The sequence below is a fragment of the Chiloscyllium plagiosum genome, unplaced genomic scaffold (genome assembly GCF_037043375.1).
Source record: "Chiloscyllium plagiosum isolate Xiang-an unplaced genomic scaffold, Cpla_swu_hap1 HiC_scaffold_29, whole genome shotgun sequence".
NCBI classification, from domain to species: Eukaryota; Metazoa; Chordata; class Chondrichthyes; order Orectolobiformes; family Hemiscylliidae; genus Chiloscyllium; species Chiloscyllium plagiosum.
Window position 1 is genome coordinate 12,933,412 of NW_028270167.1, and position 12,986 is coordinate 12,946,397.

General features: G+C 42.0%; 1 protein-coding gene across 1 annotated transcript in view; it reads right to left on the reverse strand.

The window, feature by feature from the left end:
- The window catches only part of LOC122540646 (serine/threonine-protein phosphatase 2A 65 kDa regulatory subunit A beta isoform), a 43,625-nt gene extending 31,386 nt beyond the window's left edge, over positions 1-12,239 (reverse strand). Inside the window, exon 1 of the mRNA XM_043676647.2 lies at positions 12,120-12,239. Within this exon, the coding sequence (XP_043532582.2) occupies positions 12,120-12,206 (87 nt within the window). The 5' untranslated portion in view covers positions 12,207-12,239. The remainder of the gene's footprint in view (positions 1-12,119) is intronic.
- Between the last annotated feature and the right edge of the window lie 747 nt (positions 12,240-12,986).

Sequence of the window (12,986 nt, forward strand, 5' to 3'; positions counted from 1 at the left end):
GACTGGGGGGGGGGAGTGGATCTCCTGGACATTAAAAACTAAGCTTGCTTTTATCTTACATGAGTTATTTGGCTTGTGGGGACCCTCTTTCAATATGGTTAGATATGAAAACCTTTCAGGCAGGGTACCCCCTTACTAGTTTGATGTTTTTGGACAAAATCAGCACAGTTAGGGAATATTGCCATAATCCAATAGTTATCAGTACTGTTAAAGCATGGAGGGCAATTTAGCAGAGGGAAAGCAATATTGGCAAAACATCTTCTCTTAACCTATAATAAGTATGCCGGGTTTTCAACCAGGGATGACAGATTCAGGATTCAAACATTGGGTAGGTAGGGGTATGTCTTGTATTAGTGATTTATTTTAGGGAGACACAATGATGTCCTTTGATTAGTTAGCTTGGAAATACTAGCTAACAAACAGGGACCTCACTCATTTTTTTTCAAGTTAGGGATTTTATTCAGAAAAAGACTACACTTTTGACTGATCCCTACAAATCTGACACACAGATGATGATGCTAAAGGTATACTTCCTGTCAGCACTTTTATATCATCAATTGGGGAGGGGGGGGGGGGGGGCGTGGGGGGAGAAAGAGTGCTGTGGCACGTGCAATGGAGGGGATTTTGGGTGTAAGCGTGGAGATAGACCCAATCGCTCCTCTTCTTGGCCTGCCCAGTGTTCCATGTAGCTGCGCATTAAAAAAAACCCAACTTTTCAATATCCTCACTTTCTGCACAAGAAAGAATATTTGTTAGGGTAGGTAGCCAAACATCCTCCGGGCTGTCGAGTTGGCCGAAGATTGTTATGGAGTATATCCCCTTGGATTTTCTCACAAGCATGGTAAACCACAAGACTGAGAATTTCTACAAGACATGGCAGAATACCTTTTTGGAATATCTGGACACAGATTTGTCTATGACACTAATAAAGGCTTTTATATAGCCGTAGTGATTGTGCTGTAAGAGTCCAATATCCTGAAAGAGGGATCTGCGAACATATGAATATGTGAAACCGAATGCTCACGATATTTGAGTGTGTTTGTTTTGTTTGGCTGAGCTGAGTTATTACTATTTATTAGTTTGTTGTTGGTTATTATTTATTTAGTTAAATAAGAGTTTTTTTAATATATCATTTTCCATACATATTTATAGGTTTGTACATGAGGGCGGGTTGAGGCTTTTACATTTATTAGCGTTCATGCTTTGTATTGTTTTGAATTATATTGTTTTGTATTTGCTGTAACATTAAAAAGTCTTTTTCAATAAAAATACATTTTAAAAAATTATCTTCAGAGGTCAGCATCAGGGAGTTACATCAATATTCTTCCAGTATAGCTAAAGCAGCCTAAATGCTGTCAAAATGACTGAAGTATGACCACTGCTTGGCACAAAGTTCAACAGTCAGTATGAATGAGATTGCAAATCTGCAATGTAAGGCTATTTGCCAGATTTAATAGCCATTTATATTAGAACCAGTCCTACCAGAAGCAGCTTTCCAATAAGATGCAGGTGTGTGTATTTCTATTTCAGGGTACATTAGGCAGGAACACTGGACCATGTACACATTGTGCACTGTTCATGTCAAAGACCTCAAATGCAGTTTAAAAACTGGCCAAATATGTCAAGTCCAGGTTTTTAGTGACATTCAAAAACAAAGCTCTGTTTGGTACAAAAATAGAAAATGCTGGTGACATTCATCAAATCATAACATGTGTTGAGAACATAATAGTTAATGATATAGCAATATAGTCACAAAAGTGCAGTCGTAGATAAGGAAACTTAGCACTGTCTCCATGGTGCCTGCACAGACTTTGGCCATCTGAGAAGATTATAGGATGCCAAATGTTTCAAGCCAGGCATCAAGATCTCTCTGCAAGGCAGTGCTGTTACTTGTCCTTCTGTACTGTACATTTGAAACGTGGACAAGTATGACAGACACGTCAAGTATCTAGGAGAAAACTCACCACTGGCACCTCTACAAATCCATTGGAGAACTGACTCTCTGATAACAGTCTCCTCTCTCAAGTCAACATTGTCGTAGATTCAAACAGCACAGAAACAGACCGTTTGGTTCAACGGTTCTTCCTGACTCTCCGCCCCCCACCCCAGTCTGACCTATCACCCTCACCTTGACCTCTTTCCACCTATCGCATTTCTGACGCCCCTCCCCCAAGTCCCTTCTCCCTACCTTTTATCTTAGCCTGCTGGACAAACTTTCCTCATTCCTGAAGGGCTTATGCACGAAACGTCGATTCTCCTGTTCCCTGGATGCTGCCTGACCTGCTGCGCTTTTCCAGCAACACATTTTCAGCTCAACCAGTCCATGCCATCCATAACCCCAAACTAAACCAGTCTTCTACTGCCTGCGTTTTGCCCTCCAAACCTTTCCTATTCACGCAAATATCCAAATCTCTTTTAAATGTTGGAACTATACCCTCACCAACTACATCCTCTGGACATTCATCCCACACACAAACCATTGCAAATGAAAAAACTGTCCCTCAGATTTTAAAAAAGGTTTCTCCTCTTACCTCAAACGTATGCCCCCTCGCATTGAAATCCCCTACCCTCGGGCAAAGACACCTCCCAATCACCTTATTTACGCCCCTCATGATTTTATAATTCTCTATAGAAGGTCACCCTTCAATCACCTATGCTCCAGTGAGAAAAATCATAACCTATCCAGCCTTTCCACACAACTCAAACCTTCCACTCCTGGCAACACCCTGGCAAATCTCTTCTGAACTCTCTCCAGCCCACAAATGTCCTTCCTGTAACAGGGCAACCAGAACAAAGTGCTAGTTACAATCAGCAGACCACAACACCTCCATGCCTGGCATATGATTTCCAAAACAAGCTCTCGGCTCAGAGCTTTGTTGTTATAAGCACTTACAAGACAGCAAAAAAAAAAATGTGCTTCATGGATACCCTCAAAGGATCCCTGAAAAATATGCAATATCCTCACTGGCTCAAGAATCTTGTTGAGTGGAGTCATACATAAAGACATCAACCACCTTGACAATCTCCATCAGGCCTGGGTGTAGGCAAAGCGCAAGCAGCAGGAGTAAGCAAATACCCAAGAGATCCACACACCCATCTCTTCTAACAACACCTGCAGTAGGATTTGTGGAACCAGCATTAGAGTACTTCGTCACTTCAGAATTTTCAACTCCCAGACTGGAAGAAAGTCTTCCTCAATCTTGAGCAACAGCCTCAGAAGGGAATATGATTTCCTCCTACAGAACACATTCTTTTCATTGCTTAGGGTGCTTGCTCATCAACACTGGGGAGATCAAAAATTAAATGGTTGCTTTGCCACTTTGTCTCCATCTGACTGCCAGTGTCATCAGGAAAGCTCCCTGCCACTTATGGGTTCAAATTCTTCATTCTAATCTAGCCTTTTACACTGTTCCATGCAAGTTAAAGCCAGAAAAATTATATCTTTCTAATAAGCATTTTGCAATTCTTTGGCTTTAATAATATTTTGAGATTTTAAGTACTTATTCCATTTCATTCCAACAGCTATTCCTGTTGGTGACCATGGCTGGCAGCAGTAGATTGTCCAGGGGAATGGAGGGCTAGAGTGATGTGGCATCGGATGTATCTTAAAAGAAGTCAAGAATGTTTTTCAAACAAAGTTTAAGAGAATTCTCAACTAAGTTGCCTAAGCAGCCCAGAGAAGCAGTGAACAGAATGGATAAAAATGCATGCCTATTCTTTATTTTTATTTTGTGTAATTACAAATCAGTCAAGAAAAAGAATGATGCAAGACTGAGGCTGTGAAAGCAGTGCTGTTGAAAGTGAACTGGCAGTGTCGTTAGGGGATCTCCTTCCTATCAGAAAGATGTTGTGAAACTTGAAAGGGTTCAGAAAAGATTCACAAGGATGTTGCCAGGGTTGGAGCATTTGAGCTATAGGGAGAGGCTGAACAGGCTGGGTCTGTTTTCCCTGGAGCGTCGGAGGCTAAAGGGTAACCTTATAGAGGTTTACAAAATTATGAGGGGCATGGATAGGATAAATAGACAAAGTCTTTTCCCTGGGGTTGGGGAATCCAGAACTAGAGGGCATAGGTTTAGGGTGAGAGGGGAAAGATATAAAAGATACCTAACGGGCAACTTTTTCACACAGAGGGTGGTACATGTGTGGAATGAGCTGCCAGAGGATGTGGTGGAGGCTGGTACAATTGCAACAAAGGCATCTGGATGGGTATATGAATAGGAAAGGTTTGGAGGGATATGGGCCAGGTGCTGGCAGGTGGGACTAGATTGGGTTGGGATATCTGGTCGGCATGGATGGGTTGGACCGAAGGGTCTGTTTCTGTGATGTACATCTCTATCACTCTATGACTATTGACAAAAAAATTAGAATGTGGGTGTAATCTCTGTTTTGGAATACTGAAACTTGTGCATTTTTTATTGACTGAGGAGTGTGAACCAGGGCTGCTTTCTTCCTCACCAACCCGACTTCCCACGGGTGCTTGGAGCAACTACTGCATTGACATCAGTTTGCTCCATAAAGAGGAAAGTGTCAAAAGGCCTAAGAGGGAACTTTGGTCGTGAGGTTCTCGCTGGATAAACTCACTTGCGCCATTGGGTGTTGGTGTCAATGTTCCTGTCAAGGCTTTCCAACCCACAAGCTGCATTTTAATCACTTTTCTCTTTTGCCCTGTCTTTTTTAGATTAGGTTAGAATACTTGGTGTGGAAACAGGCCCTTCGGCCCAACAAGTCCACACCGACCCGCCGAAGCGTATACCACCCAGACCCATACTCCTACGTTTACTCCTTCACCTAACACTACGGGCAATTTAGCATGGCCAATTCACCTAACCTGCACATTTTTGGATTGTGGGAGGAAACCGGAGCACCCGGAGGAAACCCATGCAGACACGGGGAGAACGTGCAAACTCCACACAGAGAGTCGCCTGAGGTGGGAGTTGAACCCGGGTCTCTAGCGCTGTGAGGCAGCAGTGCTAACCACTGTGCCACCGTGCCGCATCCAGATAAGGCAACATACATATTAATTGGGTGACCGTTACAATCAGGGAATATCAATAATAAAGATTAAGCTATTTGCGTTACACAACGAATAACTGGCTTCATTTAATGAATACTTCTCATCTGGTTTATTGACGTTACATACTGAATGCTACCTTATTTTGTTAAATGGCTCTACATAATGAATGCTTTCCACCTTGTTAACCCATTACCCTTGCCTCCAGCACCCCATTGTTAACTGTAAGCTCTTATTTGATCTGAGTCACGCTTAGCTGAACCTCGTTTCACAAAACTCAGAACTTAACTCTTTCCCTGCATACTTATATCCTATATACATTCTCAGCAATAGCCTCTATCAAATGCTCCTTACAATAGGATTATGTAAAAATCTGAAGCAACAAAAGTGCATAAACTAACAACTGAATCGGGTGTAAGTTAAATGGATTACAGTTATTTTTAATTTGAACAGAGACCAATATTGGAACCAAAATACCAAGGCAAGGTTAAAGATCAACTAAATTTTCTTTGAATACAGATATGCTAGACAAAAAAAAATCTGATGCTGTTTTAAAAAACATGACCAAGTTGAGTTTATGCTATTATAGTACCACATGTTTTCTAGTTCAGAGATGTTATACCCATCTCTGGAGCAAGTGAGACTTGAATCTGAGTCTCCTGGCTCATGGATAGGAACACCTCACTGCACCACAAGAACCCTAACATTATGTAGTACACATGCAGACCATATAAATTTCAGGTGTAGCCTTTTAAGACAGAATTAATTCTCTGTGCAGTTGACAAGTGATACTTTGCTCATGATGTTGATTCACAGATTCCTCCAGTGATAAAGATTGCTTTAGAATTTCAAACTACTGACAACTACAACTTGTTAACAATTCTGATGTTGTTTTCATTTGTGACAGTTTACTTTGATCACTGACACTAGACATTTGCACGCGAAAATCAAAGGTAAAATGTCAAAGTCCCATCAGCTGTTCGAAAGTCATCCAATTTCACTTCAGAGGCCTAAGCTAACTAATATTATAGGTAGCTCCCACATGACAGGTACTGCACCCATCTCATGAATAAAAAACCCAGCCACTTCCAATCTCCCTTTCCTTACCAAGGTGCATGAACAAACTGTACCTAAAATTTCATGTCTGGTTGCCTCTAATCAGATGTCTGCCACAATGGGAGTGGCAATAGTGAAAGACACCAATGACATTGCATGCAACTGTGATAAACTGTTTGCTATTTTGGAGAAGATTTGTAGCTTCGGTTGTAAGTTTGCTCGCTGAGCTTGTAGATTTGTTCTCAGATGTTTCGTCACCATGCTAGGTAACATCAACTGATGAGGTTACCTAGCACGGTGAGGAAACGCCTGAGAACAAATCTACCAGCTCAGCGAGCAAACTTACAACCTGTGATAAGACCATAAGAAACAGGAGTGGAAGTAAGGCCATTCAGCCCATCGAGTCCACTCTGCCATTCAGTCATGGCTGATGGGCATTTCAACGCCCATCACAATCCCTGTATCCCTTAATTCCTTGCAAGATTAAGAATTTATCAATCTCTGCCTTGAAGATATTTAACATCCTAGCCTCACTGCAATCTGTGGCAGTGAATTCCACAGGTGATAAACTGCCCCTGCTCGTCTTTCTAAATCTGCCAGCAGCCTTTAACATGGTTGACCAAACTATCTTTTTATAAGTCCTCCCTCTAAAAAATGTTCAGCTGAGTGATATTGCCATGCCTGGTTTATTCTTTTACATACAATTGTATGTCAGGGAATCACTTCTCCAGGCTTCAGTTCACATCCACATGCTGTCTCACTGTGGCATCATCCAGCTTCTACATCACAACTTTTCATGAACTGCTCCTGCCTCTGATTTGTAGGACATTTTGATTCGATACCCAGTATAAGATGAGCAGAAATATCCTCCAACAAAATATTGCAAAACATGGAGTCAATGCCTTAGATCATTACCTCAAACTCTGTTTGATTCTGTCCCAGGCATGTATCTGAACCAGAGTCAGAGTCAATCATTTTTAATTTAGTTATTCTGCCTGAGCAAAACAGGGGCTTTCAGCTATACGCCCACTCCATTACTTTATTAATATTTTGCAACTCCACTTGCCCCACTCATGTGTTTGAAACCTGATACCTTCATTACCCCTAGACTTGACTCTTGTAAAATTCTTATGGCTGGTCTCCCATATTTCATCCTAGACCTGTATTCATCCAAAGCTCTGCTGCCCAGATTTAACTGGAAGCAAATCAATCCATTCTTGCATTGTTGACAGACACTGGTTGTACCAATTCAGCCATGTCTCAATATCAAAATTCTCAATATTCATTTTCAAATACTTGCATGGCCTTTCCCTGGCTACAGCACTCTATATTTCTCCAATTGTGGAATCTTGGCTATTCCTGACGATAAGTCCGATACGAGGGGTAACCATGCTTTCAGCCACTTTGGCTACAAGCTTAAGCATTTATAACCTAAACCTGTCCACTTTTCTCTCCAATCTCTTCAGACGATCTTACAACCTACCATTCTGCCTAAACTTTTGATCACCTGCCCTGTCTCCTATAATGGCTCATTGTCAAATGTTGATTAATAATGCCGTTAAGGATTTTGGGAAGTTTTACTATAAATGCAAGTTTTGATCCTGGAAAGTCAGATGTACAACACAAACAGATCAGAGAGTGTGATGCTGGAAAAGCACAGCCGGTCAGGCAACATCCGAGGAGTAGAGGAAATCAACATTTCAGGCATAAGCCCTTCATCAGGAATGAGGCTATAAGTCGGGGCTGAGAGATAAATGGAACAGGATGGGGTTGGGAGGAGGTAGCTGCGAAAGCGACATGTGGATGAATGTGAGAGTGAAGGTGTAGGTCAGAGGGAGCAGTGATGGACGGGTCCAGAGGGCAGAGCCAAGTTGGAGGCTTGGGACTAGGATAATGTTGGGGGGGTAAATGAGGAAGCTGTTGGAATCCACATGGGATAAATGCAGAAATTCAAAGATCCTAAGACAACACCTTCCACACTCAAGGCCAATTCCATTTCAAACAACAAGGCAGTAGACATATGAAACACAACCACCTGCAAGTCGCCCTCCAAGCCACTCACCATCATGACTTGGAAATATATCAAAGTTCCTTCACTGTCACTGGGTTAAAATCCTGGAATTAAATATATTGTGGGTCAATCTATAGGATGGGGACTGCAGCAGTTCCAAGTAGGCATGCCCATACAGACACCAAAACTGTACTTAGATTCCAAGTGCAACATCATCCACACCTGTACAGTTGTAACAAGACTTCCCTATTTTCCAATCCTTCAGTAATAAAGGTCAAAATTCCAATGGCCTTAACTACATGCTGCATTAGCATGCTAACTTTGTGTATTGCATGCAGAAGAACACAGTTTTTGCCCTCTCATTCACTTATTTATATTCCTTAATCCTGATTACAATATGACCTCCCACCTACTTTTGTATTGTCAGCAAATGGAGGAAGCAACAGTTTTGTGGACATTACTGCTGCACACTTAATCCAGAGACCCAGTTAATGTCCTTGGGTGCCAAGTTTGAATCCCATGGCAAATGATGGAATTTAAATTCAATAACAATTTTTTTAGAAAGGATACGCGCTGAGATCACATCCCTAAACCTCTGCCGTGAAATCTCCCTGCTTTCCTCTGTGACAATCAAACATACTTTTTTGGCCAAACATTCAAGTACTAACAGGTCCTTCTTTGATTCAGTGATACAGACCACATGCAGACAGATGGGATTAGTTTAGAATGCCATCATGGTCAATGCAGACATGGCGGGCCAAAAGGTCTATTCCTGTGCTATACTGTTCTATATCTTCTCAGAAATCACTAATACTATTCCATGCTCCAAGTCAATCTTTTGTTCGAGAACAGTCCCATGAAGCCCTTTTAGCATATAAACGAAATTGCAGCTGCATAGGCTTTGATCTATGCAGACTTATCTAAATTTTGCTAAATAATTGGAGGAGAATTCTGGGGGTTTTGAAAGAGAAAAATATCAGACAGGATTCTTGCTCTTTATCACTATCTAGTATGCCTACCAGAAACTTCACATGTTTCAGGTGAGGACAGTGTTGTGGTTAGCTTTCATTCATGGACGTGGAGATCACTGGCTAGGCCAGCATTAGTGCCCATCATGAGGCGCTTTTTTTTTTTAAAAACAGAGTGGCTTGTTAGGTCAGTTTGGACAGCAGTTAAGGGTCAACCACACTGGTGTCAAATGTAAGCCAGACCAGGTAAGCCAGACTCTCTTCCCTAAAGTACATTAGTGAACCAGATGAGTTGTTACATCAATCAATGGTTATTAAGTCACCATTAGGCAAGCTTTTAATTTCAGATTAAATTTCATTTTGCTGAAATCAAATTTCAACACTTGTCATGGTGGGATTCAAACCCTTCATTCATGGACCACTACATCACATGACAAGTGAGCCCATTGTTGAATAGTCCCATCAACTTTCTTGGCCAAAACAGAGACATAACCTTTTGGTGCGAGGTCCACTGTTTTGTGTAATTTATATAATATTATTTGGATGCAAATATAAGAAGAATGGTTAGTAATTTTGAAGATGACACCAAAATTGGTGGTGTAATGGACAATGAAGAAGATCATCTCAGAATAAAACGGGACCTTGATCAGATGGGCCACCGTTGTGGCAGAGTGGTTTAATTTAGATAAATGTGAGGTTTGCGTTTTGGTAAGGCAAACCAGGGCAGGACTTATACACTTGATGGTAAGGTCCTAGGGAGCTTTGCTGAACAAAAAGACCTTGGGTTGCAGGCTCATAATACCTTAAAGGTGGAGTCACAGGTTGACAGGGTAGTGAGGGCAGCATTTCGTACACTTAGCTTTACTGGTCAATGTGTTAAATATACGAACTGGGATGTCATGTTATGGCTGTACAGGACATCGATTTGGCCACTTTTGGAATACTGTATTTAACTCTGGTCTCCCTGCTACAAGAAAGATATTGTCAAACTTGAATGGGTGAAGAATAGATTTACAAGTATGTTGCCTGAGTTGGAGGGTTTGAGCTACAGGGAGAGGCTGAATAGACTGGCGCTTTTTCCTGGAGCATGAGAGACTGAGGGGTGACCTTATTGAGGTTTACAAAATCATGAGCATGGATTGAGTGAATAATCAAGGAGGGGGATTTAAAAGGGACCCACGGGCCAATGTTTTCACGCAGAGGGTGCTGCGTGTACAGAAAAAAAAAGTTGCTAGGCAGTGGTGGTGGGTACAATCACAACATTTAAAATGAATCTAGATGGGCGCATGAACAGGAAAGGCTTAGAGGACTATGGGCCAAATGCTGGCAAATGGGATTAGATTAATTTAAGATACCTGGTCAGTAAGTTGGAAAACTGGACAAGTTGGAATGAAGAGTCTTGTTTCCACTGCTGCAGAACACTGATTCAATAAAACAATTATAAATTTGGGCTAATCATATAGAGTTGAAAGGTGTCTAAAACCATTGGAAGATTTATCCCAGTAAATAAGGACAAAGTAGTTCTAGTGACAGCAGCAGAAATAAAAAGATTGACAAAATAACCACAGGTGAATCTCAACTGTTTTCTGACATTATAAATTGCAATAAATTGAAATGGCCTGCCTAAAGGTGTAGTGGATACAGATTCAATAATAAAGTTTTAAAGGCAAACTGGAGAAATATTTGAAAAGAAAATAAATTGCATAGCTAAAGAATCAGCACAGAAAAGATGGGATGAAGAACTTGCTGATTCTAAAATGTCAAAAATTCAAGGTGGTTAGACACAGTTTTTAAAAAATTGAAAATACTTTTCTTATATTATTGGATTAATAACCCTGAGTCCTACACCAATATACCAGGGAACTAGAGCTCAAATTTCATCATTTCAAAAATGAAATAAGACCATAAGACATAGGAGTGGAAGTAAGGCCATTCGGCCCATCGAGTCCACTCCGCCATTCGATCATGGCTGATGGGCATTTCAACTCCACTTGTCTGCATTCTCCCCGTAGCCCTTAATTCCTTGTGACATCAAGAAATGTAACTCAAAAAACTCTGGATTGCCATGAAACCCTACCCCAGTTTGTGGAAATTTACCTTTTTTTTTCTTCATAGAAATCATACATAACTCCAGTCTCCACCATTGATTCTATACCTCTCCAAACTAGTTAATAAGATATGATGGAGACAAGCAGGTGGCTGGAAGCACACAGCAAGCCAGCCATCAGGACGTGGAGAAGTCAACATTTCAGGTGTAACCCTTGTTCAGGACAAGGTATGATGGTTGATTAAACCACTACCTGTGGTTTAAGAAGTCAGCCCATTACCACCTTTAAGAGACAAAAAAAAATTGCAGACACTGGAATCCAAAGTAGACAGGCAGGAGGGTGAAAGAACACAGCAAGCCAAGCAGCATCAGGAGGTGGAGAAGTCAAAAAGGGTTACACCCAGCACATTGATTTCTCCACCTTTTGATGCAGCCTGACTTGCTGCGTTCTTCCAGCCTCCTGCTTCTCTTCATCACCACCTTTAAGGCAAATAAGAACAGGCCATGGCCAACTTGGTCACCTTCAAAATGAACTGCCAAGTAAATTCACATTTGCTTCAGAAAAAGTGCTTCTGCAGAAGAAAAATACTAAATAGTACAAAATAGAGCAAACGTTCACTCAGATCAAAAGCAAACGATTTGCATCGAGTGAGAACAGCTTTTATCGACTAAATAAATTTAGTACTTGCTAATTAATATCTTTCCTTAAAGGATTCAACTTCGTAGAAAGGAGACAGCCATTTTAGCATTGCAGGCCTTGGCTGCCACCTATTTTGTGCTATTGATTTGTCCTCTGCTCATAATCTTCTAAATATGCTCTGAGCATTTAACATAAATTTATTAATTGCAGCACTTCGCGATTTGACAATTCACCCTTTTGCAAACGTTGCTTAATCACGGTTCAGGGCCGACAGTGAGATGTTAACATTCCCGGCCCCTGTTACAAGGCCGCCCCCAGCCAAACGCGGGAACAGATAAACATTCCCTTCAATTCCATCCACGCTCCCCATCGCCTTGCCCGCGTACCTGCACGTCTTCATTCCGCAGTTCGTCTATTAAAACTGCGATCGGGTACAGTGAATCGTCGCCATCAGCCACCTCTGCTGCCGCCATCTTAGCCTGCTTCCTGCCGGTGTACGGGGCCCACCCAGGCGATCAACAGCAGGGGCGGAAATCGACACGGCCGATTAGTCCTGGCGGCGGTGTGTGCACATGCGCCGTTGTGTGCTGAAGCTGGAGAGAATGTGTGCGAACGCCATGTTTGATACAGTTAAAGTTGTAGACCTACAGTTTTATAATACCTGGTGTTGTGTGATTTTAATTTTGTCCATCCCAGTCCAACACCGGCACCTCCACATAGGCAAGGGACAGCCACAGAATAAGGCCATTCGGTCCATCTCACCTGAAGTGGTTCCATTTCCTCATGCCAATTTCCTGGCTTATCCCAATATTTATAGACATTATTAGATTAGATTACTTTTACAGTGTGGAAACAGGCCTTTCGGCCCAACAGGTCCACACCGACGCGCAACCCACCCAGACCCATTCCCCTACATTTACCCCTGCCCCTAACACGACAGGCAATTTAGCATGGCCAATTCACCTAACCTGTGGGAGGAAACCGGCACACCCGGAGGAAACCCACGCAGACACGGGTAGAATGTGCAAACTTCACACAGACAGTCGCCTGAGGTGGGAACTGAACCCAGGTCTCTGGTGCTGTGAGGCAGCAGTGCTAACCACTGTGCCACCGTGCCCCCCACAAGTTTATCTACAAATAATCTTCCAATGTTTTTTGAATGCTGTAATTGAAACTGCCTCCACCACATTTCCAGACAATGCATTCCATATTCTGAAAAAGTAGTCCCCACAGTCCTACTCTCTGCAATACCA